Below are 26,926 nucleotides of genomic sequence, written 5' to 3' on the forward strand. Positions count from 1 at the left end.
TGGAGAAATGCCCTCTGGTCTGATGAAACAAAAATAGAACTGTTTGGCCATAATGACCATGGTTATGTTTGGAAGAAAAAGGGGGAGGCTTGCAAGCTGAAGAACACCATCCCAACCGTGAAGCACTGCGGTGGCAGCATCATGTTGTGGGGGTGCTTTGCTGCAGAAGGGACTGGTGCACTTCACAAAATAGATGGCATCATGTGGAAGGAAAATTATGTAGATATATTGAAGCAACATCTCAAGACATCAGTCAGGAAGTTAAAGCTTGGTCGCAAATGGGTCTTCCAAATGGACAATGACCCCAAGCATACTTCCAAAGTTGGCAAAATGGCTTAAGGACAACAAAGTCAAGGTATTGGAGTGGCCATCACAAGGTCCTGACCTCAATCCCATAGAAAATTTGTGGGCAGAACTTAAAAAGTGTGTGTGAGCAAGGAGGCTTACAAACCTGACTCAGTTACACCAGCTCTGTCAGGAGGAATGGGCCAAAATTCACCCAACTTATTGTGGGAAGCTTGTGGAAGGCTACCTGAAAAGTTTGACCCAAGTTAAAACAATTTAAAGGCAATGCTACCAAATACTAATTGAGTGTATGTAAACGTCTGACCCACTGGGAATGTGATGAAAGAAATAAAAGCTTAAATAAATCATTCTCTCTACTATTATTCTGACATTTCACATTCTTAAAATAAAGTGGTGATCCTAACTGACCTAAAATGGAATTTTTACTAGGATTAAATGTCAGGAATTGTGAAAAACTGAGTTTAAATGTATTTGGCTAAGGTGTATGTAAACTTCTGACTTCAACTGTACATACTACCTCAACTACCTTGTACCCCTGCACATTGACTCGGTACCGGTACTCCTTGTATTCAGTCTCATTATTGCTATTTTATCTTGTTACTATTTCCTTTAAAAAACAAATGCAAATGTGTCTTACTTTTTAACTCTGCATTGTTGGGAAATGGCTCATAAGTAAGGATTTCACAGTAAAGTCTACACCTGTTGTTTTCAGTGCACGTGACAAATACAATGTTATTTGATTCTGTAGCAAATAAATAGGAGCTTGACAAACCTGGCGATGGTTAGTCATTTCCAGCCAGGGACATACATGTATTTTCTGTATTAGGTGGTGCAACAGAGTTTCACTTTCAAACTTGGCACAAGAGAAGCTAAAATTCCTATATTATTTTAAAAACATGGACCAACGCCATCATTGCATCAATGCTGGGTAATAAATTCTGCAGTCAAACATTGCCATTTTGCTACTATTTCTGTTAAGTCTACACATACAATCTGATGCATACCGTGGATATATCCAACCTATGCACCACACAGAACACAGAATGCATTGCAACTGCCTGTGCAAAGCAATGCTGCAAGGTAAACACAGTGTTCTCTCATCTACCCTACTGCAAGTGGTACTGATGCACCAAGTCTGGAACCAACAGGACCCTGAACAGCTTCTACCCGAACACCATAAGACTGGTAAATAGTTACCCAAATAACTACCCAGACTATCTGCATCCCTTTGAGAGACTGAATTTGACTCATCACATATGCTGCTGCTATTGTTTATTATATTTTTCTAGTCACTTTATCCCTACCTATAAGCACATATCTATCTCAATTACCTCGTGCCCCTGCACATCGACGCGAAACGGGTACCACATGTATATAGACAAGTTATCATTCATTACTCATTGTTTATGTATTCCTCCTGTTATTATGTTTCTGTTTTTCTCTACATTGTTGGGAAGGGAGCATAAGTAAGCATTTCACTGTTAGTCTACAGCTGTTGTTTGCCAAGCATGTGACAAATAACGTTTGATTTTGATTTGAATGTAGCCTTACTTCTGGTGTGCCAAATCGCAAGGACACTGTCGGTGTGATCGAGGCGTTAAGCGCTATGCTACTTCAAAGGTGTGTGAATAGCCGGATTCTTATTTGTTACTACTTCCGCCAAACATGCTAAACCAATCAGGTTAGGTTACATAGGTATTGGTGCGCTATATCCCGCCCTCACCTTTGCCATGCGGCCAATAGGCCAACTCCCCTGGGAGCTTGACTGAAAGTAAGCGGCTGGATCTTACACAGGTAACTCAGAAAAAATAGCGAGGCAGAAAAAACAATTCTGGGCTTGTCATGGAGTTCGTGTGAAAGACAACAGGGATTTTTTTCCCAATTTTCTTTACCAGTTAAACCAGTATCTCTGGATAGAACACGCTCAAGTACTTGATCAGGTAGAGTCTTTGGTCGAAATCTCCTTCGTGTCCTCTTGAAAATAATCTTTCTTTCCCCCTATTCGTTTACTTGACTTCAATTGAATTTCCAGACCTTTTGTTTGCTTCTCTTATCACTGGAAAAAGGTGGACCCTCGTGTTATTTTTATTTCATCTTTGCTTTTAATTGTAGTTTTTACCCTTGTGGTCCCTGATGGCTTCGCACAGTGATACTCTGGTGGTGTTCTTTGGGGCAACAGCTGGTGCAAATGGGGGTAAACTGGGTTCGGATGAGAGGGAAATAATTCTCTTGGTGTGGCAAATTGTGGATCTACATGAGAAAAAGGTACGGACTTTCTCACCCGTTGTAAAGGTTTCTTCTGGACTTTTTAGTGTTTTTGTGTCTAAGTAGTGGATTCATGTTTTAACTTGACAGCTGACATATTAATCAACAAAGGTACGCGTTCTGTAATTATTTGTGGGTCACAGTTTTAAAATAAAAGTGCGCATGGGCCTCAACTAATCCAACCGATATGCTCATGGGTGTGTAACCTACACCTGTCAGTTTTAACTTCAGTGAAATGCTTTAAATATAGGTTGAAAGAAAGCATACCTTTTAGTTATATGTCAACGCCTTGACATTGGCAACTGTGTGTTGACAATTAACTGCTTTGTTTGACAATTAACTGCTTGTTTGATGGTTTGAGTTCATAAAATTGGCCTGTCACGTTTAGTGCTGACTTGGGAAATTAGTTGCGTTTTCACCAAGCTGTACTCTGTACTTTATAACTAAAATGGGTGGCACATGCCGTGGTGAAACACCGATTCCGTTCACAGGTTGGGAAACTTCAGAGACGTCTTGTGAAGCCCGACTCTTTGGAGTTGACAGACCAGAGTAAAGAGGAGACTGGGCTGTCTGTGGACGAACTCTACAAGGCTGAACCTCTGGACAAAGTTCTGCAACAGGTGAGACTGATTAGGCTACTGGTGAAGATTCCTGTTCAGGCCCTAAAACATTTTAAAACTCATCTGGAGTCTTGTCCTTTGCTTTCCTGCATTCCCAGACTTAAATATTTTAAAACTGACTCCAAAGAAAAGCTTAAGATGCTGAACAAAGCATTTAATCTCTAATATGATAATAGCTGAAACTTTAACTGGCAAAAACAACCATGCATGATAAGACTGACAGCATTCAAATGGTCTTTGTCGCAATCCACCTGGAGGGAGATAACAGGATGAAGCTTTAGGTAAATGTCAAGGTGTGTCGATTTGTTTTTTCAACAAATGGAAACCCCTGAAAGGTATCTGACCTTTATAAATTCTTCCACTTGGTTTGGCTGCTGTTAGGCCTATTAAACTCTTTGACAGGCCGTGAGTAGTTGCATCCAAAATGTACCCTATTCCCTATAGTGCACTACTTTTGACCAGAGCCCTATGAGAATAGGGTGCCATTTGGGACCGGCTCAGTGTAGTTGCTGGTTTGAGTAGGCTTGCTTGGCTAAGCAGCGACTGCCGTGGGGTTGAGGGAGGGACGGGGAGGCAAGCAGGTCTAGTCTTGTCCCAGACTGATGCAAGCTGCTGACATCTGGAAGACTGAATGTTTAGCTGGGAATGCAAAGAAATACCCGTCCTGGGTAGAGAGGACGGAGAGAGAGAAAAGTGGCCATAGCCCAGCACCTGTTTTCTCAGGCCAGGTAGTTGGGTAGAGAGGACGGAGAGAGAGAAAGTGGCCATAGCCCAGCACCTGTTTTCTCAGGCCAGGTAGTTGGGTAGAGAGGACGGAGAGAGAGAAAGTGGCCATAGCCCAGCACCTGTTTTCTCAGGCCAGGTAGTTGGGTAGAGAGGACGGAGAGAGAGAGAAAGTGGCCATAGCCCAGCACCTGTTTCCTCAGGCCAGGTAGTTGGGTAGAGAGGACGGAGAGAGAGAAAGTGGCCATAGCCCAGCACCTGTTTTCTCAGGCCAGGTAGTTGGGTAGAGAGGACGGAGAGAGAGAGAAAGTGGCCATAGCCCAGCACCTGTTTTCTCAGGCCAGGTAATTGGGTAGAGAGGACGGAGAGAGAGAGAAAGTGGCCATAGCCCAGCACCTGTTTTCTCAGGCCAGGTAGTTGTGAGATAAGGCAGTCTGTTCCTGTTTATGATGATCAGGATGTAAAAGTGTTTTCAGGTTCCACCTCCCCTGACAAAAGAAGGGCTTATGTTGCCAAACGTGTTTCTCAACTGCTCTGTCTGCCTGCAGTGTTGAGAGTATTTGTATGCACTCTGTAGGTAGGTAGTTATACCAAATCCCACCCCCAGCAGTATTTCAATCATTGAAAACCCCATATTACCAGGCTCTACGTGTGATTTTAGGGTTATGATTAGAGACGCTGTCTGACTCAGTGCTGTGGTCCTCTCCCATGCAACAAGCAGCTTTGTTGAAGTGACCAGTCCTTCCTCAACAACAACGTTTTGCAATAAGGCCCCTGAGGTTGACAGTGCTCTTACTGTTGTGACACAATATAGAATTAGAGTAGATCCGTACCGCAGGATGCTCTCTCACTGCTGATTTCTGATTGCTGAAGTCATCTGTAGTTTGAGTTTCTATACCAGCAAGCCATCCCAATTCATTTGTTTTGTGAGTCTGTGGACCCTTTAAAGATTAACTAGAACAATCCATTTTTTACTGGCTTACCTCTGGCTGCTAGGTCACTTTCTCTTGCCATTGGTCAGGTTTAGTTTATTTGTCTCTATTGATTTAAGCCAGGCAGTCAGTGGAGGAATGGAGATAAAGCTACATTCAGCTAATGTGAGTCATAGGAGAGACTGCCTTTGGGGTTGTAGGTAGGAATAGCTAACTAACCTAGCAGAGACCATATCTCAGTGGACCTGTCAATGTCATAAGGCCAGAGTAGCCAAGCCAAGGACGCAGATTTGTTTTCTTTGGTGAAAGATTTATTCAGTCTGAGAAAAATGGAGATGGAGATTAGAACTGGGCTGCACCCTTTCCATTTGGGGGGGGGGGGGGGGGGGACTTAAAATACCTACTGTTCCTTGTGGGCTTGTAGCCTGCCTTCCAATCAGCATATCAACCAGTTTCTCTCCCTAAGATTGAGTTTATAAAAAGTCAGAATCCTGTTGTAGTTTCTCTAACTGTTCTCAGATCAATGGGTTTGTCTTGAAGACATTTGTGGTTTGGACTTATTGAACCCCAGTCAGTCCTAGGCCCTTGCTTATTAGGGCCAGTATTGAGTGTGAAGAGCCTCAGATCAGTGCCGTGATAGTACACAGGCTCTGACTTGCTCTGTGCCAGGGACCCTGGAGCAAAGTGTGTTCAGCTCTCTGTGCTGCTAAGTCTCTCTCATAGGTGGGGCAGCGTTACCCTGTTCCAGGTTGTGAAGGCACTGGGGCAGGTGCACAGCAGAAGCAGATAATGAAAGATAAAGTGCCAGCAGCAATAAAACACTCCCTCTGTCTTCTCCCTTCCCGCTCTCCAACATCATTGTACCTTGTAGAGAACAAGCCAGAGGATCCTGTACAGAGCCAGGATTGCAAACATCTAATCTCCACAGTCCAGTCATAAAGTGACTAAAGTTTGGGACAGTGGTGTGACTGTAACAGGCCTAGCCATGAGTACTGCCTGGTACTCTCTACTCCCTTATAGTGAGCCTCATCACCACCCCTGCTCTACTCCTCTCCATGGGTCCAGCCTCAACACCATGCAAACACACCAGCTATAGCTTATACCACAGAGCAAACACAGATGGGGCCAGGTTTAAGGGTAAACTCCTACCTCATACTCACCCATGGCACAGTGCAGCAGAGAACCACCCACCCTCCCAATGGGGAAAATGAAACCAATGGTAATCAATGAATGGTTTGGCTGGCTAGGTCAGGTATATTACAGTGACCGTCTATGCACGTTCTCATTTGTTGCATGTTGACATTTCATATTCTGGCAGCCTTGCTGCTAGTGTTGGCATATTTATCAATACCTGTTTCCTTTGTTATGCCTGTCCTGTTGGACATGTTTGCTCTAATAGTATGCTGGTTTGGCAGAGAGGATAGAGTAAAGGGTGTGTCGCTTAGTTCCTTGAAACCATTTGTTTCTATTCCTAATCCTGCTGGTTGTACAAGGTGAGGCTGCATAGATGTGAAAACAGCCATGAGCTAACAAACACCACACCTCACCCACCATGCATTAGTCTGAACACAACTACCTTCACATCCTGGTCTGTTCCTGCTTGTACGTGTGTGTGTGTGTGGAGAGGGTTCTTGGTAACAAAACAAATGTGATAGATATTTGCATGTCTGTCTGAGGTGACAGAAGAATGTTTAATATCCGATGGCTTCTGAGAATGCTGCTCTACCCACCGAAACAGAGCAATAATTTTGAATTCCACAGCGCCACAACTTGTTTGGTCTGTTTTGTTCCTCTCTTTGTCACATACTCAACTGTGTCGGTCAAGACTTTCCTTGACTAATATTTGTCCTATTATCTATGGGACTACTTAAATGACTGGGTTCTATACCATAGATGTTACAAGATACATTACAGTGTCTGTTGATACCCCTATGACATACACTGTGTATCATCTGTCATGGCTCCCAGATGGTGACTCATTGACCTCTGGATCCTTGGCAGCCAGTCTTTTCAGAGAAAGCCAGTCAGTAGTCTTAGGGGCCTACAGTGAGGGGGAAAAAGTATTTGATCCCCTGCTGATTTTGTACGCACCAACTGTTGTCACCTTCTCACCAAGCTGCTTGGCGATAGTCTTGTAGCCCATTCCAGCCTTGTGTAGGTCTACAATCTTGTCCCTGACATCCTTGGAGAGCTCTTTGGTCTTGGCCATGGTGGAGAGTTTGGAATCTGATTGATTGATTGCTTCTGTGGACAGGTGTCTTTTATACAGGTAACAAACTGAGATTAGGAGCACTCCCTTTAAGAGTGTGCTCCTAATCTCAGCTCGTTACCTGTATAAAAGACACCTGGGAGCCAGAAATCTTTCTGATTGAGAGGGGGTCAAATACTTATTTCCCTCATTAAAATGCAAATCAATTTATGTTTTTGACATGTGTTTTTCTGGATTTGTTGTTGTTATTCTGTCTCTCACTGTTCAAATAAACCTACCATTAAAATTATAGACTGATCATTTCTTTGTCAGTGGGCAAATGTACAAAATCAGCAGGGGATCAAATACTTTTTTCCCCTCACTGTGTCTGACCGGCCCATCATAGCCAATGAGCTTCCTGTGTGTATCAGTCCTTCCCTAACCCAGATGTTATCACAGCATGGGGAAATGTAGTGTACCAGGCCCTGAGGTGGCATGGTATCCCACAGCTCCACGTGGCAAGACAGACCTGTCCAACAATAACCCAGCATCCTGGTCCCGGTCACCACGAGAACTCAAACATCTCATCCCTTTTAGGGTGTGATAGATTCAGGATAGCTGTAGACAATAGATGCAATGAAGGGTTCAACAAAACTCTTTTGTAGTCTCAATACAATGCATATGATGGTATAGGGGGCCTAGTGTTTTATCCAGTGTGATGGTGTTTGTGGGTAACGGCAAGTGAGTTGAAATAAGAGCCCCTCATTAACATAATTATTTCCCTCAAGTTGAACTCCCGGGTGGCGCAGCGGTCTAAGGCACTGCATCACAGTGAAAGTGGTGTCACTACAGTCCCTGGTTCGAATCCAGGCTGTATCACATTCGGCCATGATTGGCAGTCCCATAGGGCGGCGCATAATTGACCCAGCGTCGTCCGGGTTTGGCCGGGGTAGGCCGCCATTGTAAAAAAAATAATTTGTTCTGAACTGACTTGCCTAGTTAAATAAATCTCCTTGTGTAGATTAGTGAGAGCCTGGCGGGGGGGTCATGTTCAGTAGGGCGAAGACATTTTGAATTTGGGAGGTACCGTTTGAACTTGACCAATGGGGACACAGATTTAAGCTTTCCGTTGCAAATCATTTTCCTATGGTGTGCCCTACTGAACAGCACCCATGGCTCCTCTCTCGGGCAGTTGAGTCGCCAGCTGTTGAGAGGTCATGTATATATCTCCTGGCTCTCTGTGAAGAATGCTCTAACATGCACCAACACACACTCTTAATGTCTGGAGGCTGGAGGTCGTATGTGCGCATGTGCGTCACTAAAGACCATTAGATCTTCTGGACAGATAACGTGATAAGTAGTAGCTAAACAAACCACAAATTGGTGAATAGTTTATTAGAAATGGAAAGAGTATTCGAGAAGTGTTGCCTATTTGATGTGGGCTAAATTGAGCCATTTTTTTACTTTCAGTATCAGTCCGTCAAGGGAAATCTAGTTTTCTTTCTAACAAAGATATCTACATATATTTCAGGATGTTGTGTATCAGAATTCATAACTGTTTTGAGAACACAACTTGTCCAAAAAGTGGTTTCTTGGCATAACTTAAATTGAGCCACGGAACAGGGTATGTTAAGCCACCTACACATTTTTGAACTGAATGAGGTATTACCACTACCTTTTTTTAAAACCATGCCCATCTTTATTTCCTCAACACAATCAAAATAGCTTTTTTGTCTTTTAACACAGGCTTAACACCTAACAAACACTTGAGCTCATAGACTGGAGCTCTCTGTTAAGGGTGTCAGTTATTTATTTTACTGTCGCAGCCGACGTATATTCTGTTGCGTTGTCAGCGTACATAGACACACATGCTTTATTAAAGGTCACTGGAATATCATTAGTGAAAACAATAATGGCCTAAGCCAGCTGCCTTGCGGTACACCACACTCAACCAAATTTGTTATAGAGGCTTCCGTGCTGGGTTTAGGACCTCATATTGAAGCTTGTAGAGACCCCAACTGATGTATAGAACAATCTTAAAATGACCTACTGTGGTTTAGACACAAGCATAATGAAACCTCTTAACACAATACATTAATTTGACTTGGTGAAAATATATTTTTTGGACCTAACTTGCTTACCACTTTTTCCATGTGGTTTCTTCCTTCAGACTCAATAAAATGACCTCTTCCTCAATATTTGATCAGATGATACATTTTGTGTATGGTTTCCTAGAAACAAGGGTGGCTCAACTTACCCCACTCTCCCCCAATAGACAGGATACCAAAACTATATCCTCAAAGAAGGAAGCCAGCCTAGCTAGAAATACAATTGTCAGCACTAACTGGCAAATTGGAGAGGTCAATTTGTTGGTTGAGGTGATGGTGCGATGTTATGTCTGACTGTTAAGACACCAGTAAAGTTTACACAACACTAGTAATGGGCCACATTAAATGCAATGATTATTACTAAACACAGACCTATTTGGGAGTCCCTGCTGTGGGGCTTGGTAAGTGTTTATAGGGGCTAGTGATTGGCGAACATTGTTTTATAGGAAGCGAAGCAGCGGCTGGTTTCTCTGGCTGGGGTTGGTTGTTTTCACCTTTCCTGTCTGGTTGTGACTGTTGGTCTAACTGCTAAGTGAAATCCTCCTTGTTCCAGGTGCTGATTAGCACCGCAATCCCTCTTGTCTGCTTCCTTGCTATGAAAACACCTGAAAAAAAACTATTCACATCTGTCAATCTCAGGATGCCTCCCTACCTGTTCTTCCCCCAGAAAACACAAACCTACCTGTTCAGGGAACTTGTTCGTACCAGTAGGCTTATTTAAAGACTTGGCCTATTTAAAGTGTTAAAGGTTAGAAGCACTGTGCTAATTCTTATGGGATAGAACACCCTGAGCACTATTATTTTAAAACAAACCAAGCATAAAAACCTTTGTAGTTTGCTGCAGCAGAGCATAATTAATCAGTACTGTGTTACTCTGTGGTTTTTCAGAGGTGACATTGGCACCCCCATGTTTGTCTGCTGGGCACAAGTGGTTTACACTGAATCTTTAAAAGACCATACGGAGCTACTTGGCTGATAACTAAAAGTATGACTTTACTTTGTTGGTTTTGTTGTGTGTGTGTGTGACTCATTGTATGTTCTCACAATAACTCTCCTCTTGTATCTTTCTTCATTCTCTCCCTACAGTTCCAGCAGTCAGTCTCAGCGGAGTTGAAGGCTCTGGGCAGAAGCTCCTACACACTGTGTGTCGACGGGCCCCTCATCATACGACAGGCCCTTCACCCTGAGGCCTCCAGGAAGGTATTGAGTGGCCCTTGATCTTGTAACCTACAATTTAGGGAAAATGTAGCAATTTTGATAGAAAATATAATTGCCCTTATTTTACTGACCTCGTTAGGGGAATTTCCACCACATATACAGTTGAAGTCGGAAGTTTACATACACTAAGGTTGAAGTCATTAAAACTCGTTTTTCAACCACTCCACACATTTCTTGATAACAAACTATAGTTTTGGCAAGTCGGTTAGGACATCTACTTTTATGCATGACACAAGTCATTTTTACAACAATTGTTTACAGACAGATTATTTCACTTGTAATTCACTGTATCACAATTCCAGTGGGTCAGAAGTTAACATATACTAAGTTGACTGTGCCTTTAAACATCTTGGAAAATTTCAGAAAATTATGTCATGGCTTTAGAAGGTTCTGATGGGCTAATTGACATCATTTGAGTCAACTGGTGGTGTACCTGTGGATGTATTTCAAGGCCTACCTTCAAACGTAGTGCCTCTTTGCTTGACATCATGGGAAAATCAAAAGACATCAGCCAAGATGTCAGAAAAATACATTTTAGACCTTCACAAGTCTGGTTCATCCTTGGGAGCAATTTCCAAATGCCTGAAGGTACCACATTACATTTAAGTCATTTAGTAGACGCTCTTATCCAGAGCGACTTACAAATTGGTGCATTCACCTTATGATATCCAGTGGAACAGCCACTAAACATTCATCTGTACAAACAATAGTACGCAAGTATAAACATCATGGGACCACGTAGCCGTCATACCGCTCAGGAAGGAGACGCGTTCTGTCTCCTAGAGATGAACGTACTTTGGTGCGAAATGTGCAAATCAATCCCAGAACAACAGCAAAGGACCTTGTGAAGATGCTGGAGGAAACGGGTACAAAAGTATCTATATCCACAGTTAAACGAGTCCTATATCGACATAACCTGAAAGGCTGCTCAGCAAGGAAGAAGCCACTGCTCCAAAACCACCGTAAAACAGCCAGACTACAGTTTGCAACTGCACATGGGACAAAGATCGTTCTATTTGGAGAAATATCCTGCGCAATGATGAAAGAAAAATAGAACTGTTTGTCCATAATAACCATTGTTATGTTTGGAGGAAGCTTGCAAGCCGAAGAACACCATCCCAACCGTGGAGCACGGGGGTGGCAGCATCATGTTGTGGGGGTACTTTGCTGCAGAAGGGACTGGTACACTTCACAAAATAGATGCCATCATGAGGAAGGACAATTATGTGGATATATTGAAGCAGCATCTCAAGACATCAGTCTGGAAGTTCAAGCTTGGTCGTAAATGGGTTTTCCAAATGGACAATGACCAAAGTTGGCAAAATGGCTTAAGGATAACAAAGTCAAGGTATTGGAGTGGCCATCACAAAGCCCTGACCTCAATCCTATAGCAAATCTGTGGGCAGAATTGAAAAAGCGTGTGCGAGCAAGGAGGCCTACAAACCTGACTCAGTTACACCAGCTCTGTCAGGAGGAATGGGCCAAAATTCACCCAACTTATTGTGGGAAGGTTGTGGAAGGCTACTCAAAATGTTTTACCCAAGTTAAATAATTTAAAGACAATGCTACCAAATACTAATTGAGTGTATGTAAACTTCTGACCCACTGGGAATGTGATGAAAGAAATAAAAGCTGAAATAAATCATTCTCTCTCCTATTATTCTGACATTTCACATTCTTAAAATAAAGTGGTGATCCTAACTGACCTAAGATGGAATTTTTACCAGAATTAAATATCAGGAATTGTGAAAAACTGAGTTTAAATGTATTTGGCTAAGGTGTATGTAAACTTCTGACTTCAACTGTACATGCATACACACACACACACACTACCGTTCAAAAGTTTGGGGTATCTTAAATTTACTTGCTTTTGAAAGAAAAGCGGCTTTTTTTGTTGTTGTCGAATTGTCTATAAACATCAAATTGATCAGAAATGCAGTGTAGACATTCTTTATGTTGTAAATGACTATTGTAGCTGGAAACGGCTGATGGGGGAAAAAAAGGAACATCTTCTTAGGCGTACAGAGGCCCATTATCAGCAACCATCACTCCTGTGTTCCAATGGCACATTGTGTTAGCCTTTAAAAATTATAAACTTGGGTTAGCTAATTTGATCATTAGAAAACCCTTTTGCAATTGTTTGCACTGCTGAAAACTGTTGTCTTGATTAAAGAAGCAATAAAACTTGCCTTTAGACTTGAGTATCTGGAGCATCAGCATTTGTGGGTTCGATGACGGGCTCAAATGGCCAGAAACGAAGAACTTTCTTCTGAAACTCATCAGTTTCTTGGCAATTTCTCGCATAGAGCCTTCCTTTCTCAGAAAAAGAATATACTGAAGATCTCGTACAACGCTGTGTACTACTCCCTTGACAGAATAGCACAAACTGGCTCTAACCAGAATATAAAAAGTGGGAGGCCCCGGTGCACAACTGGGCAAGAGGACAAGTGCATTAGTGTCTAGTTTGAGAAACAGCCATTTCCAGCTACAATAGTCATTTACAACGTTAATGTCTAGACTGTATTTCTGATAAATTTGTTATTTTAATGGACAAAAGAAATTATTTCAAATACACAGACATTTCTAAGTGACCCCAAACTTTTGTGTGTATATATGTGTTTATTTATTTTATTTTTATCAGTCTCTTGGACTTTGTTTAGGTGAAGTAGGCACAATGCTATAATTCATTCCAGATAATAAGTCTTTGGTATTTGTTTGTGTATGTTCTTTACATTTTACCCTTTAGCCACATGTGTAAATTGTAATTCCTGGGTCACAGTTAGTAGTATTTCTCCTGTGCTTGTGTTGAGCGGTAACGTTATATTCTGCCCAGGAATGCTAGCTATCCACACAATCATCCGGAGATTGCGTCATGTCCTCTTTTTTTTCCGCTTTATCTCATCCCCTCTTTGTTCACCTCTTTGTGCCACCTATTCCTGGCTCCCTCCTTCATTGCATCACTCCTATTATCCCTTCTTTTCATCAGGTCTGTCTACAGAGAGTACGCTACTCTTCAGTGAATGTTGAATGGACTAATGACTGACCTACCTGTTGTGTGTCTGTGTTTCAGAACCTGGTCCTGACAGAGTGTTTCTACTCCTTTGTGGATGTAAGGAAAGAGTTTCACAAATGTTGTCCCAATGCTGGACAGGTCCAGGACCTAACACTGCCCTATATCCTAGAATGTAAGTTGGAGTTAGATGAAATGTAATTTCAGTCAACACTTTTGATGTTCCTAGTACTTATATAAATGACTGATAAAACATCCTTACATGTGTGTAGATGTGTGCATCCCAGAACTTCCCCTGTCAGAGCAGGTGATGGGGCTGAAGGAGGTGAGGTGTATGGTCCAGCTCTGCCTGCACATCCTGGCTGAGCCATACAGTAAGTCTATACATCTCTCTCCTCTTTTGCTGTCGCATTTTCCCCCGCTCTCTCTGTGCCAGTCCCACCTGGCCACCCCACAGCCCTGTCAATCTCTTTACGCTAGGTGGCTAACAGGAATGCTGCTGAAGTTGCAGGCTGGCAGGCCAGACCTGTTGAGCATGAAACAACCTGGCAGCGTGGAGCAACACTGAAAAACATTTGTTGTATTGTTCAATCTGAATATAAGTGAAGTCGATTGGCTTCTGTTGGTGTATCCAATGTCAAGTCTAATGTGAAGTTATTTTTTATCAGTATGGTCCTTTTGATTGTAAATGTGGATAGAAGTTTGATCCATACTGTAAATTAGTGTTTGAATCTCTTGCAGACCACAAATTCTCATGCTTTGAAGCTGTGAAGTACAAGCTTGAATCGGGAGCATGGTATGTATATTCTCAGTGCATCGACTCCATGTTACCTCACTCAACCATGAGGTTGTGTGGCCGCGTCTCTATACTAAACCTGTTGTTTAGTGTTTTACTGTAGTTGAAGCCTAACCAACCGTCCCTCCCATGTTCAGAGCCAGGCTCGCAGCATTGATTACAGCAACAAGGGAAACCACAAGCGTGTCATTAAACCACTCCAACTTTGCCATTAAGTACTTAACTGGCTATCCAATAGCACCACACAAATCCCACTACGGTGTCCAATACCCATTGCCCTGACAACCCCTAGCATGTGTGTTTCCGTGTTAGAGTACTGTGAAGTAGACGGTTAAACTGCATAAGTCCCAGTTTTTACCATGTCTCTCTCTGACGAAGACAACTTACTGAAACACTTTGGTTTTTAACAATATAGAAGTACTATTCAAGTCCATTTACATTGTCTTCAAGAGTTTCTGAACATTACTTTCTCTCTGTCTCATGCAGCATTGAGTTTAGTGTGTAACCGTTAAACACCATTCCCCATGTTGACTGTGCCCCCCTGGTTTGTCCCCTGCAGCAGTAAGACCGAACCAGTGGACAGTGAGACAGTGATCAGAGCCAGGGGGTTGCCATGGCAATCCTCTGACCAGGACATCGCCCGCTTCTTCAAGGGCCTCAACATCGCCAAGTATGTTACTAAAACATGACTGTGTGTGTCGTGATTAAGCCACGGTTCCACTGAGAATTGGCGACTAATACCCACAGGAAGTTGTACCTGCAGCTTCGTCTCCATAGAGGGTCAAATTGTTCTGACCTTTCCTCCAACCTCTCCCTGTGTATTTCTAGGGGTGGTGTGGCCCTCTGTCTGAACGCCCAGGGCAGGAGGAACGGCGAAGCCCTGGTTCGGTTCATCAACCAGGAGCACAGAGACCTGGCCCTGGAGAGACACAAACACCACATGGGTAGCAGATACATTGAGGTCAGCATCCGTATAACACAGCAGCCCCTACATCTAACACAGCCATACTAATGCTGTTGCATCACTTATGGATCCAATACCGTTACAGCATCAGCTATACAGCCAATACTGTTAGAGGAAAAAACGGTCATGCTTTCCAACTGTAGCACAATGCATGTTGCGTTGGTCAGATGAAAGGCTGATTTAGAGTTGCTAAAAGTCTCTTTTCATCCTCACAGGTATACAAAGCCACAGGAGAGGAATTCCTCAAGATCGCTGGAGGTCAGATTTCAGACTTTTTTTTCCCCCCTTCCCTCCCTTCCCTTGACTAGAGGGACTCTCCCTGTTCCTCTGCCCTGTACCGCTCCGGTTCTCTGGCTTATCCTGGGGGAATGAAAGGTGCTTTGTGAGCCTCACCCTCACCCCTCAGAGGCTAGTTGGAGGAAGGTAACTTTACCCCTGGCCGACAGTGTCTCACCTCATCCTCCCGGCGGCCAGTGAAAGGCCCAGCTCAGCGCCATACAAAGGGGGTGTGAATAGACAAAGAGCAGAGCTGATACAGGAGAGCGTGCATGGGGGGAGACTAGTGTCTGTCTGGACTCTAGCCAGACGATTGGAGATCAATAATATAATATCTGTCAAGACATTGGACTTTCAGCAGATACTGTGTGCCCTAGACTCTGACTCACTGCTCTTGTTTTAATGTCTACTCTTGTATTTTAAAGTGATGTAATGCATTTTATCATTTTATTTATTAGTGGCAATAAGCAACAATCATTTGCATGTTAAAGGGACCAAGTAATTAGCTAAAGGTCTTACTTCTCACTTATAGTTAACTCTGTTTCCTCTCCCTCTGTGTGACTGTAGGCACGTCCAACGAAGTGGCCCAGTTCCTGTCCAAGGAGAACCAGGTGATCATCAGGATGAGGGGTCTTCCCTTCACCGCCTCTCCCCAGGACGTGTTGACCTTCCTGGGGGCCGACAGCCCCGCGACAGACGCCAGCGACGGCCTACTCTTCGTAAAGTACCCTGACGGGCGGCCCACAGGCGACGCCTTCGTCCTGTTCTCCTGTGAGGAGTACGCTCTGAACGCCCTGAAGAAACACAAGCAGATCCTGGGCAAGAGATACATTGAGCTGTTCAGAAGCACTGCAGCGGAGGTCCAACAGGTAAAACACAGCACAGTCACTGTTTTTAGGTGTAGTAGACAGTCACTGAGGTAGAGCTGTTCAGACGCACTGCTGAGGTCCAACGGGTACAGTGTAGTAGAATGTAGAGCTGTTCATAAGGACTGCAGGTGAGGTGCAACTGGAATGGCATCTAGGAACTCGATGGGGTTTCTTTACTATTTAACCTACTATCAGATGCATCAAGCTATTCACTTGTACTGCAGCCAAGGTGCAACAGTTATATTATAGTAGACAGTCACTGTGAGGTAGAGATGCATAGAGCGTTTTAAAGTACAGATGAGGTCCAACAGGTACAGTGTTCTAGGCACTGCCTGTCACTTGAGATAATTTCTTTGGAAAGGAGGACTACTGGAGATGAACCTCTTTCTCCATATTTAACCAGTTCTCTTAATTTGTTGTGCAATGACTTGTCTTTACAGTGTAAGACATGACTAAAGTTGAAGGACTATATGTGACCCAGCATAGAATGTGGTCCCCATGAGTCGGTTGGCTGGAGGATGGTGCTCGTGTCGTGACACCAGTTTGTTTGACTATTAGATCAAAGCCTCTTGTAAATGACCGTCAACATGACTCAACAACACAGAGAAACACAGCAATATAATGAAGTCAGTGCCGACTTTGTCGTCTGACCTTTTGACCTCTGTCCTCTTAGGTCCTGAACCGTTACATGTCCACCCCTCTGATCTCCACGCTGCCCTCCTCTTCCATGGTTCCCATGCCGGTCTTGGCCACGCCCCCCTACCTGGCGACTGGCAGCACACGGGACTGTGTCCGTCTGCGAGGTCTACCCTACACCTCTGCTATAGAGGATATACTGGAGTTCATGGGAGAACACACTATTGATATTAAACCACATGGAGTTCATATGGTGCTCAACCAACAGGTACTGGTACACACACGCCATGGTACTTTCAGCCGTCTTATATTAAATACTTAGTGTAGATGAAGTGATGGGTACAAGCCGAGGATTCGGAAGCAGCTCTACACTATTGAGATGCGACCAAAGTTCCCACCCTAACCCTTCCATCAGAGCATCAGTCGGATCTCTAACCTCCTTCTCCTCTCCAGGGTCGTCCCTCAGGTGACGCCTTCATTCAGATGAGGTCAGCTGACAGGGCGTTCATGGTGGCCCAGAAGTGCCACAAGAAGATGATGAAGGACCGCTATGTGGAGGTGTTCCAGTGTTCTACTGAGGAGATGAGCTTCGTCCTGATGGGAGGAACACTCAACCGCAGCGGCCTGTCCCCTCCACCCTGCAAACTACCCTGTAAGTCCATAATAGACCTAGCTCAATCGCTGCGTGTCCCATTGATGTTTCAGAACATATCACATAAACAGGAGAATATGTAGTAAGGACAACAGGACTGTGGAAGTAGCTTTCAGAAATGCTTGTTTATTATTAAAACGGACATGTTTCAGTCAGGGTTATGCCTTTTTTAATGGTTTGTTCAGGGAACATATTACACAGGCAGGGTTAGCTGTAGTAATAATGCCCTCCATATTAGTTGTATAATGTAGGGGGATGTAACACACCCATTAACTCTGAAGGGTTTGTTTGCATACACATGGTTAAAGTGGGTGTGTCTATCTATCCCAGTGTACTTTGTTCTATTAGTGCCCTGTTGCTATAGAGATTCGATTCCTGCTTATCATATCACTAGAAGGCAGTGCACACTCTTGGTATGGCTATTGGCTGTTGTGAATTCTGATGGCCACACTTTGAGAGCAGTTGCTCAAATGGCTGTTTCTGTTTGCTGTTGACTTTTTTCCCCATTTATTCAACCTCATGTTTGACAACTGTAATCTCACTGGCTTGACCTGGAGTTATGGCAGCCACTCACTCGGGTTGCCAGGTTGGTATCAGAGTGTACCTGGGAACGCTCATTCCCACAAGGTCACTCGGCACCTTCAGCCCAACAAGGTAACTTGAGTTGCCAGATTGGTTTGGGGAGTGTACCTGCAAACCCACCCTCAGCCCACAAGGTCGTCTGACTGTGTTTTGTGGCAATGTGGGAACAGACCCATACTGCCTGTGTGTGTGTAAATACACTACCTCCCTCCGTCCCTCACTGTGTTTATGTTGTAGGGTTAGGGTAACACCAAGGACAGACTGGAGCAACTTTCTGAGTAGAATACTACATTGAGGCTTTTATGTGACTAACGTATACAGTCTTATCAATCATATGAAAAACTAGAGTATTTCCTAGCCACCATGCTTCTGCATTCCTTGCTCTTTGGGGTTTTAGGCTGGGTTTCTGTATAAGCACTTAGTGACAGCTACTTATGTAAAAAGGCCTTTATACATACATTTGATGTTGTATGCTGCTGGGAGCTGTGTGATGGTTCAGCGTGATGTTTGATATGCAGGCTTAGGCATGATGGTGTAATAATATTGAGGTTATGATAAGGATCCAATGTTCCTGTGTAGTTGTATGTTACTGTATCTGAGATTCTGCACTTCGCTCTCTGTCCTCTCCCCAGGTCTGGCTCCTCCAGCCTATGCTGCGTTCCCTTCTCCTGCCATGCTCTCTGAGGCTGCTCTGTACCAGCCCCCCCTACTGGCCACCCCCAGAACACCCCAGCCCCCACTCAGCCCCCACCCCACCCTGGCCTACTACCCCCCACAGCACCACCCTGCACAGCTCTACATGAACATGAACATGAACTACACTGCATACTACCCCAGGTTAGTGTGAACTACACTGCATACTACCCCAGGTTAGTGTGAACTACACTGCATACTACCCCAGGTTAGTGTGAACTACACTGCATACTACCCCAGGTTAGTGTGAACTACACTGCATACTACCCCAGGTTAGTGTGAACTACACTGCATACTACCCCAGGTTAGTGTGAACTACACTGCATACTACCCCAGGTTAGTGTACAAAACACACAACCATTTCCCTCTAGTGTTTTGTCAATATTAACTGTACATCCTCTTTTGTCATGTGTGTTTCATGTATGTATGCAGTTCAAAGTGCCATGTTGGGTATTGATTTTAACACTGGAACATCTTCTGAATAATGTACACTTGCTTCCAAAGAAAGAAAAATGAATGTTTCTCTCTCGCTCTAGCCCCCCAGTCTCTCCCTCCACGATGAGCTACTTTGCGTCTCCTCCAGGGTCAGTAGCGTTAGCAGCCCAGCAGCCCCATGCCCAAGGCCACATTGCCTCTCCCATGATGCCCCAGCACAGCGCTCTAGTTAGGATGCAGGGTCTGCCCTACAACGCCGGGGTCAAAGACATCCTCAGCTTCTTCCAGGGATTCCAGGTCAGAACCTCCAATATGACCCCCACTACTAACCTCTCCTTTTCCCTCCATAGTCCCCTAAACAGTCCCTCCCTCCCTCTACCCCAGTCTCCTTAGTTCCAGTCTCCCCAGTCCCGCTCCTCAAACTCCATTGCAGTTTAATGTGTCTTGGTTGATTTCTTTGCCATTCTTTTTTTGTGTATTATCCCTTTGATATACAAAGATCCCACAATTTTACCATGCCAGCTTTTTTATAGGGGGTAAAACATGGCAAATTAAAAGCCACCTAAGACCCAGTCATGATTCCTGCATGTTCAGATGCTGTAACCAAAATATAGGTATTGGGTCTGTGTGATTGGTTCTCTGCTTTTTTTCAGGTAAATTCATGAACACTTCCATTGTTTTAACACCTCTCTAATTTGAAATGCAAATAGCCCCCATGGTTTAACAACATCCCTCCCAATTTGCCAGTTACTCCTTTTATACAGGTCAGTTAGTATACCTGCAAATGAGTTGGATATAAGGGGCTGTTTGAAAGGGGCTCATATAAACATTGCCTTGTGTATGGTACCTGTAAAAATACATCTTCTGTCTGATGTGGGTATATGTTTGTGCCTGTGTGACTGACGGTAGCAAAGCAGGATGTTCTGCTAGTTTTACAGGGTTTAGGAGCTGTCGGTTAGAGTCCTGCATCTGGTCAGCTCCCAGCGGTTGACCTGCAAAATAAATCAGCTAACGGGTGCAATGAAAAACTTATTTCAACCCATGGGTCGGCTCGCGGTTCAGAACAATTATTTTGCGGGTCGGAAGCAATTTTAAATCAAGATAATATATTTTTTTTACAAACCCTGGAGCTTATTTTGTTGCGAATTCCATTCTGTGAGCGCTGAGGCAGACATGTAGGCTACCAGTCATGCACGCAGTGGATCAGTGAACTAACTGTTCATTGTGTGGTGCTGAAACTTGTGTTTTATCCCCCCACGTGAATATGTTGCCAAGTGTACTTTTCCTGGGTAGCCTAGCTCATGTGAAAATGGCTAACGTAGGCCTAACCGGAGAAATAAAAAGAACGGTTATGAAATACACCATAGTGGAAACAGGTGCTGCACGAGTCATTGTTGACAAGGATAACAACCCGGTATATGGAGTGGCTACACAGCCAGCAAAACTTGCAAGCAGGTATTTGTTTAAGGTGGGCCAATTCAGTTTATTTTCAGTTAATTATTACGTTAATTCAGGCTTTCATTCATTTGGACCATACGCAGACCATATGAAGTTTAAACCGGTGCGCTGGTTAAAGTTTGAGTAGGCTATAGCCTATAAGTGTATTATTGCAGCCTATATTTGATTCTTGGAATTGTTTAAGTTTCAATTCAACGATTTGATTATCTAAACAATATTGAATGTAAAGGTTTTGTCAGCTATAGGCAATTCTATGCAGGTGGATCAGGTTGAGGAGAAAAATCTGATGTCAGATGGGCCTCTGAATTGGTTTGGGGCGGGTATGGCTCCAGAACTGACCCGTGTAGGACTCTCCTGTCTGTACAGTGTATGACTTGTGTTACATAAAATGTTATTGGTCGCGTACACAATTTGCAGATGTTATCACGGGTGCAGTGAAATGCTTATGTTTCTAGCTCCAACAGTGCAGTAATACAATACACACAAATGAAGAAATACCTGGACAAACTGCCAAATCCTTCTTATTCATTAATAGCATATTTGTATAATTCCCCCACCTCATGACAAAACCAGCTTTATGTTGAACTACAAGCCTGTAGGCAAACCCATCATTCAGAATTGAACAGTCAGTGTGCTCATATATATATTAGCTACCAGAATGCTTTACTGCAACACAAACCATGGTTCAGCACTGCAGCATATTCAATAAGGGACTTGTGCTCTCCCCTTTTCTTGCTTCTCCCTCATTGGCTGACTGGCTGAGTAGGTGGAGTGAGTCTACAGAGGAGGTATGAACTCTCACAGTACTGTGACTGACTGGGCTGGTTGGGCAGGTGTATTAGGTGTTCTAGCCTGAGGATACAGGGATGGGACTGAGGTGTTTTGGTTCAAGTTTTGGGTCTCTTTGTGCTCTTAAAGGTTTGTTTAGAAAAGTTTCTGCTGGTTTTTAATGTCGTGTGTGTGTTTTCCTCGGGGCTAACTCTACGCTCCCAGCATGTGAGAACACCTGACCAGTTACTGTAGGGCGTTACAGTCCTACACACCGTGTGTGTGTATATGCTAAAGAGAGAGTGTTGCTGAGTTCAGTCCTGACTCTTGGCTAAACACTGTAATCTCATCCTGACTGGTTATCCCCTGGTTTCTGGATCAGTTAGAAACGTGTTGTGCTGTCTCTGACTGAGCACTCAGTTTGGGTGAGAAACTGTTCAGAGTGGTGGATTGGTGTCTTACATTACACTTGTAGTGTATGCATGTACAGTTGAAGTCGCAAGTTTACATACACTTAGGTTGGAGTCATTTAAAACTTGTTTTTCAACCACTCCACAAATTTCTTGTTAACAAACTATAGTTTTGGCAAGTCGGTTAGGACATCTACTTTGCATGACACAAGTCATTTTTCGAACCATTGTTTACAGACAGATTAATTCACTGTATCACAATTCCAATGGGTCAGAAGTTTACATACACTAAGTTGATTGTGCCTTTTAAACAGCCTATCAGAAGCCATGACATCATTTTCTGGAATTTTCCAAGCTAAGTGATGTCAATGATGACAAAGATTGTACTTTTTGGAGAAATGTCCTCTGGTCTGATGAAAGAAAAATAGAACTGTTTGTCCATAATGACCATCGTTATGTTTGGAGGAAAAAGGGGGATGCTTGCAAGCCGAAGAACACCATCCCAACCGTGAAGCACAGGGGTGGCAGTATCATGTTGTGGGGGTGCTTTGCTGCAGGAGGGACTGGTGCACTTCACAAAATAGATGGCATCATGAGGGAGGAAAATTAGGTGGATATATTGAAGCAACATCTCAAGACATCAGTCAGGAAGTTAAAGCTTGGTCGCAAATGGGTCTTCCAAATGGACAATGACCCCAAGCATACTTCCAAAGTTGTGGCAAAATGGCTTAAGGACAACAAAGTCAAGGTATTGGAGTGGCCATCAAAAAGCCCTGACCTCAAGAACATTTGTGGGCAGAACTTAAAAAAGTGTGTGCGAGCAAGGAGGCCTACAAACCTGACTCAGTAACACCAGCACTGTCAGGAGGAATGGGCCAAAATTCACCCAACTTATTGTGGAAGGCTACCTGAAATGTTTGACCTAATTTAAAGACAATGCTACCAAATACTAATTGAGTGTATGTAAACTTCTGACCCTCTGGGAATGTGATGAAAGAAACACAAGCTGAAATAAATAATTCTCTCTCCTATTATTCTGACATTTCACATTCTTAAAATAAAGTGGTGATCCTAACTGACCTAAGACAGGGCATTTTTACTAGGATTAAATGTCAGGAATTGTGAAACTGAGTTGAAATGTATTTGGCGACGGTGTATGTAAACTTCCGACTTCAACCATATGTATGTTCCAATGACAGTTTATAGGTGGGTTGTTGGGGACTTGTGGTGTGTATACATTTACATGTGATTGTATTTATGTGGTGTGTGTGTGTGTGTATATAATGCTCTACTGAGTCCCCCTGTCTGACTGTGACCCTCATTACACTGTAGTACTCTCCTGAAGACTACAGCAGCATGGTTCAGATGAGTCAGGGACAGACCAGGAGTCTGATCCAGCCCAAAGAGTGGCTCTGTCTGTAGGGAGACTAAGGTAAGTTACCAGCCTACCCTGTACCTCACATGGCCCCCGTCTGCCTGTCTGTCCACCTGCCTAACGTCAAATCAACAGTGTGCTCTAGAGTGAAACTTTCTGTTTCTCCTCCTCGCTCTCTCCCTTCCTCTTCCTCACTCTCTCCCTTCCTCTCCTCATCCATCTAGCCCTTAACCTGAGTGTGTTAACCTAGTGGTGTTCTTTCTGAGTTGATTAACACATTGCTAACCTGCTCCCACAGACTGATCAGAGGATTGCTTTTGGACTGTAGCTCTTCTAAAGGGAAGCATGCAGTACAAGGAATTGCATTGCCCTGTGGTTTCTCGTGTGACTCATCCAACTCTACTGGGTTGATCAGTTCAGGATCTCCTCCCTCCTTTGCCAGATTGTGGCCCCCTGGTGTTGGGATGGTGCTAATGACTGAGCGGTGTGGCTTCTATCCCCTCTGTGTCTCTCTCTCCGCAAATCTTTTCATCTCACTTCCATCTCCTGTGGTTTGTTGCCTCCAGCTCCAGCCGGACGCCATCCTCCTGTTGTACAACTTCAGCGGCCAGCGTAGCGGCGAGGCCCTGATCACCTTCCCCAGCGAGGAGTCAGCCAGGCGGGCCGTGTCCGAGCGCGCCAACCACCCCCTGTCTGGTCTCCCCGTCCGTCTGCTGGTGTGCTGCGACTGACCTCGACCAGCTGACAGCGACCATGGAGGGAGGAGTCGAGGACCGCAACTGCTGATTCCTTTTCTCCCTCGTCACTTCCTCTCCCTCCACTACTGATACACACACACACACACACACACACACCTCCCCACACACAATCTGCCGACTCTCCTCCTCGTCACTTCCTCTCCCTCCACTACTGATACACACACACACACACCTCCCCACACACAATCTGCCGACTCTCCTCCTCGTCACTTCCTCTCCCTCCACTACTGATACACACACACACACCTCCCCACACACAATCTGCCGACTCTCCTCCTCGTCACTTCCTCTCCCTCCACTACTGATACACACACACCTCCCCACAAACAATCTGCCGACTCTCCTCCTCGTCACTTCCTCTCCCTCCACTACTGATACACACACACACACCTCCCCACACACAATCTGCCGACTCTCCTCCTCGTCACTTCCTCTCCCTCCACTACTGATACACACACACACACCTCCCCACAAACAATCTGCCGACTCTCCTCCTCGTCACTTCCTCTCCCTCCACTACTGATACACACACACACACCTCCCCACAAACAATCTGCCGACTCTCCTCCTCGTCACTTCCTCTCCCTCCACTACTGATACACACACACACACCTCCCCACAAACAATCTGCCGACTCTCCTCCTCGTCACTTCCTCTCCCTCCACTACTGATACACACACACACACCTCCCCACAAACAATCTGCCGACTCTCCTCCTCGTCACTTCCTCTCCCTCCACTACTGATACACACACACACCTCCCCACAAACAATCTGCCGACTCTCCTCCTCGTCACTTCCTCTCCCTCCACTACTGATACACACACACACCTCCCCACAAACAATCTGCCGACTCTCCTCCTCGTCACTTCCTCTCCCTCCACTACTGATACACACACACACCTCCCCACAAACAATCTGCCGACTCTCCTCCCTCTTAGCCTCTTTCTCAAGCTCCCTCTCAACATTCATACACAGACCGACAGACACCTCTCCCCACAGCACTAGGTTGTACACATATTTTATATATGATGCACATCCTCGTTCCTGTGTGTCTGGCACGAAGTGCCTTGTGTGAATACTTCCATAACATCCACCAACGATGCCAATGAAATGTACCACTCACCTAAAGCATGAAACCACTTCTCCCCTTGTTTTAGCTAAATGACAACTACAGCCCCACTATATAAGATGTTCATACCTTCAAACAAAATCCCTATTCCCCTGTGTCTGGTTTGTCAGTCTGAAAACACTACTGTATGTAGCCTACCGTGTGCATGTCTGCAAAAACGATGTATGTACTGTATGCATGTTAGTTGTAAATGATGTGCCTTCCAATGCTGGGCTGAACAGTGTAATAATAAATAAGAGCCATATAGACTGACTGTAACTGAAACTACTACTGTACTGGATAGAAGGGAAATCAGACGCTCGTTCCACTACTCCCTTTTCTAAAACTAGAAAAGACAAGGCCACTATGTACAGTAGTGAGAGCCAGTAACATGCTGGATGCTGAGCTTAATGACAGCTACTTGTGTAACAGTGTTTGTTTCTGCTGTGAAAGCATTTGTATGGCATGCCATTCTATTTAGAATAATATGTCCAAGTACTCTTTCTTTGTTACAATCAGAGTAGGCTAAGGCTCAAGTAGCTGAAGTCTCATTTAGTTCTGTTGTATACTAGCATGACAAATATTGATTCTTTGTTTAATCCAAAAAAACTCTTCCTAAGATGTAGATTTATTTAAATGTGAAAAGAGTTGGCTGTTGGTCTGCATGATCTTTAAGCAATATCCTTTATCCTTTAAAGAGAGTAGATCTCTGTGCCATCTGTTTTCTTCCAGACTATATTTTATAGAAAACTGCGGTCTTCTGTAGAGTGCTTTCCATTTTCCCTTGTTTTTGGACCGTCAAACTGTGTAAAGTGTGTGTGTGTGTGTGTGTATATATATATATGCGCCCCGGATGAGTTGTTCCTGTGACTGGGCTGCTGAGAACACTCGTGTCTGGTTTCTCATCTTCGCTGTGCCTATATTACCCAGAGTGCAATAGCAGCCCCCTCTGTGGCTTAGCTGACCTCTGGTGGCTGATGGAAAACATGTTTTGTTTCTTTTAAGCAAGTTTGAGACTTGACTTGTATGAATTTAACTACTGTATGTGTATATAACTGTTTGAATAAATACATAACTTTATTTCCCCAGTGTTTAAATTGCCTTAATTTGTTCTGAACTGTATCAATTAAATTCTATCGAAGGAGTCAGACATTTTAGATGAGGCCAATATACAGTAGTCTGTGACATGGTGGATGGTGTGCTTATTGACAACTAACTTTTTTTGCTGTGAAAAGCATTTATGAATGTATGGCATAATGCATCAATGAAATGTATTTTTACACTGGATTGAACTGGACGACTTGTGGCGCAAAAAATGACTCGGATTGTTAATGGCACATACACGTTCATAAATAAGTTCTTCTAGCAATCCCTATTAGTAGGCTATTTGAAAGGCTGATCCAGTAAATTCTACATTTATATTCCAGTGTAGGTATGGATGACTCCAATGAAATGAGGCCCTGCGTAATAGTGATTTATTGCATATCAGTGATAAGGTGATCTCTTCAGGATCATCATCATTCCTCCCACACTACCAATTTATTTACACTGAACAAAAATATAAACATGTTTCATGAGCTGAAATAAAAGATCAAACATTTTCCATATGCACAAAAAGCTTTGTTTCTCAAATTTTGTGCACATGTTTACATCCTCGTTAGTGAGCATTTCTCCTTTGCCAAGATAATCCATCCACCTGACAGGTGTGGCAGATCAGGAAGCTGATTAAAGAGCATGATCATTACACAGGTGCACCTTGTACTGGGGAGAAAAG

General features: G+C 43.9%; 1 protein-coding gene across 4 annotated transcripts; it reads left to right on the forward strand.

Annotated features, from left to right (window-relative positions):
* The first annotated feature begins 2,046 nt into the window (after positions 1-2,046).
* On the forward strand, positions 2,047-26,232 carry LOC106562415 (epithelial splicing regulatory protein 2). Of its 4 annotated transcripts, XM_082957848.1 has the most exons (17): positions 2,047-2,246; positions 2,419-2,571; positions 3,063-3,191; positions 10,229-10,342; positions 13,431-13,545; positions 13,643-13,744; positions 14,112-14,166; positions 14,726-14,836; positions 14,995-15,127; positions 15,346-15,388; positions 15,974-16,275; positions 16,949-17,179; positions 17,365-17,563; positions 18,778-18,982; positions 19,375-19,570; positions 23,242-23,341; positions 23,851-26,232. In XM_082957848.1, the coding sequence occupies exons 2-16, from the start codon at positions 2,440-2,442 to the stop codon at positions 23,329-23,331; spliced, it is 2,157 nt and encodes a 718-aa protein (XP_082813974.1). In that variant the 5' UTR covers positions 2,047-2,246; positions 2,419-2,439; the 3' UTR covers positions 23,332-23,341; positions 23,851-26,232. The 4 variants fall into 4 exon arrangements, with proteins under 4 accessions (XP_082813974.1, XP_082813973.1, XP_082813975.1 ...); XM_082957847.1 differs by having other exon boundaries at positions 2,074-2,571; XM_082957849.1 differs by lacking the exon at positions 23,851-26,232 and adding an exon at positions 21,498-21,519 and having other exon boundaries at positions 2,074-2,571.
* Positions 26,233-26,926: the final 694 nt, after the last annotated feature.

The sequence above is a fragment of the Salmo salar genome, chromosome 11 (assembly GCF_965601325.2).
Source record: "Salmo salar chromosome 11, fSalSal1, whole genome shotgun sequence".
In the NCBI taxonomy this organism is placed as follows: Eukaryota; Metazoa; Chordata; class Actinopteri; order Salmoniformes; family Salmonidae; genus Salmo; species Salmo salar.

Excerpts from the sequence above, each read along its gene's own strand:
- LOC106562415 (XM_082957850.1), top strand. The coding sequence starts at position 2,440 with ATGGCTTCGCACAGTGATACTCTGGTGGTGTTCTTTGGGGCAACAGCT. Across the intron at positions 17,180-17,364 it reads ATATGGTGCTCAACCAACAG|GGTCGTCCCTCAGGTGACGC; the intron begins GTACTGGTACAC and ends TCTCCTCTCCAG. Across the intron at positions 19,571-23,850 it reads GCTTCTTCCAGGGATTCCAG|CTCCAGCCGGACGCCATCCT; the intron begins GTCAGAACCTCC and ends TGTTGCCTCCAG.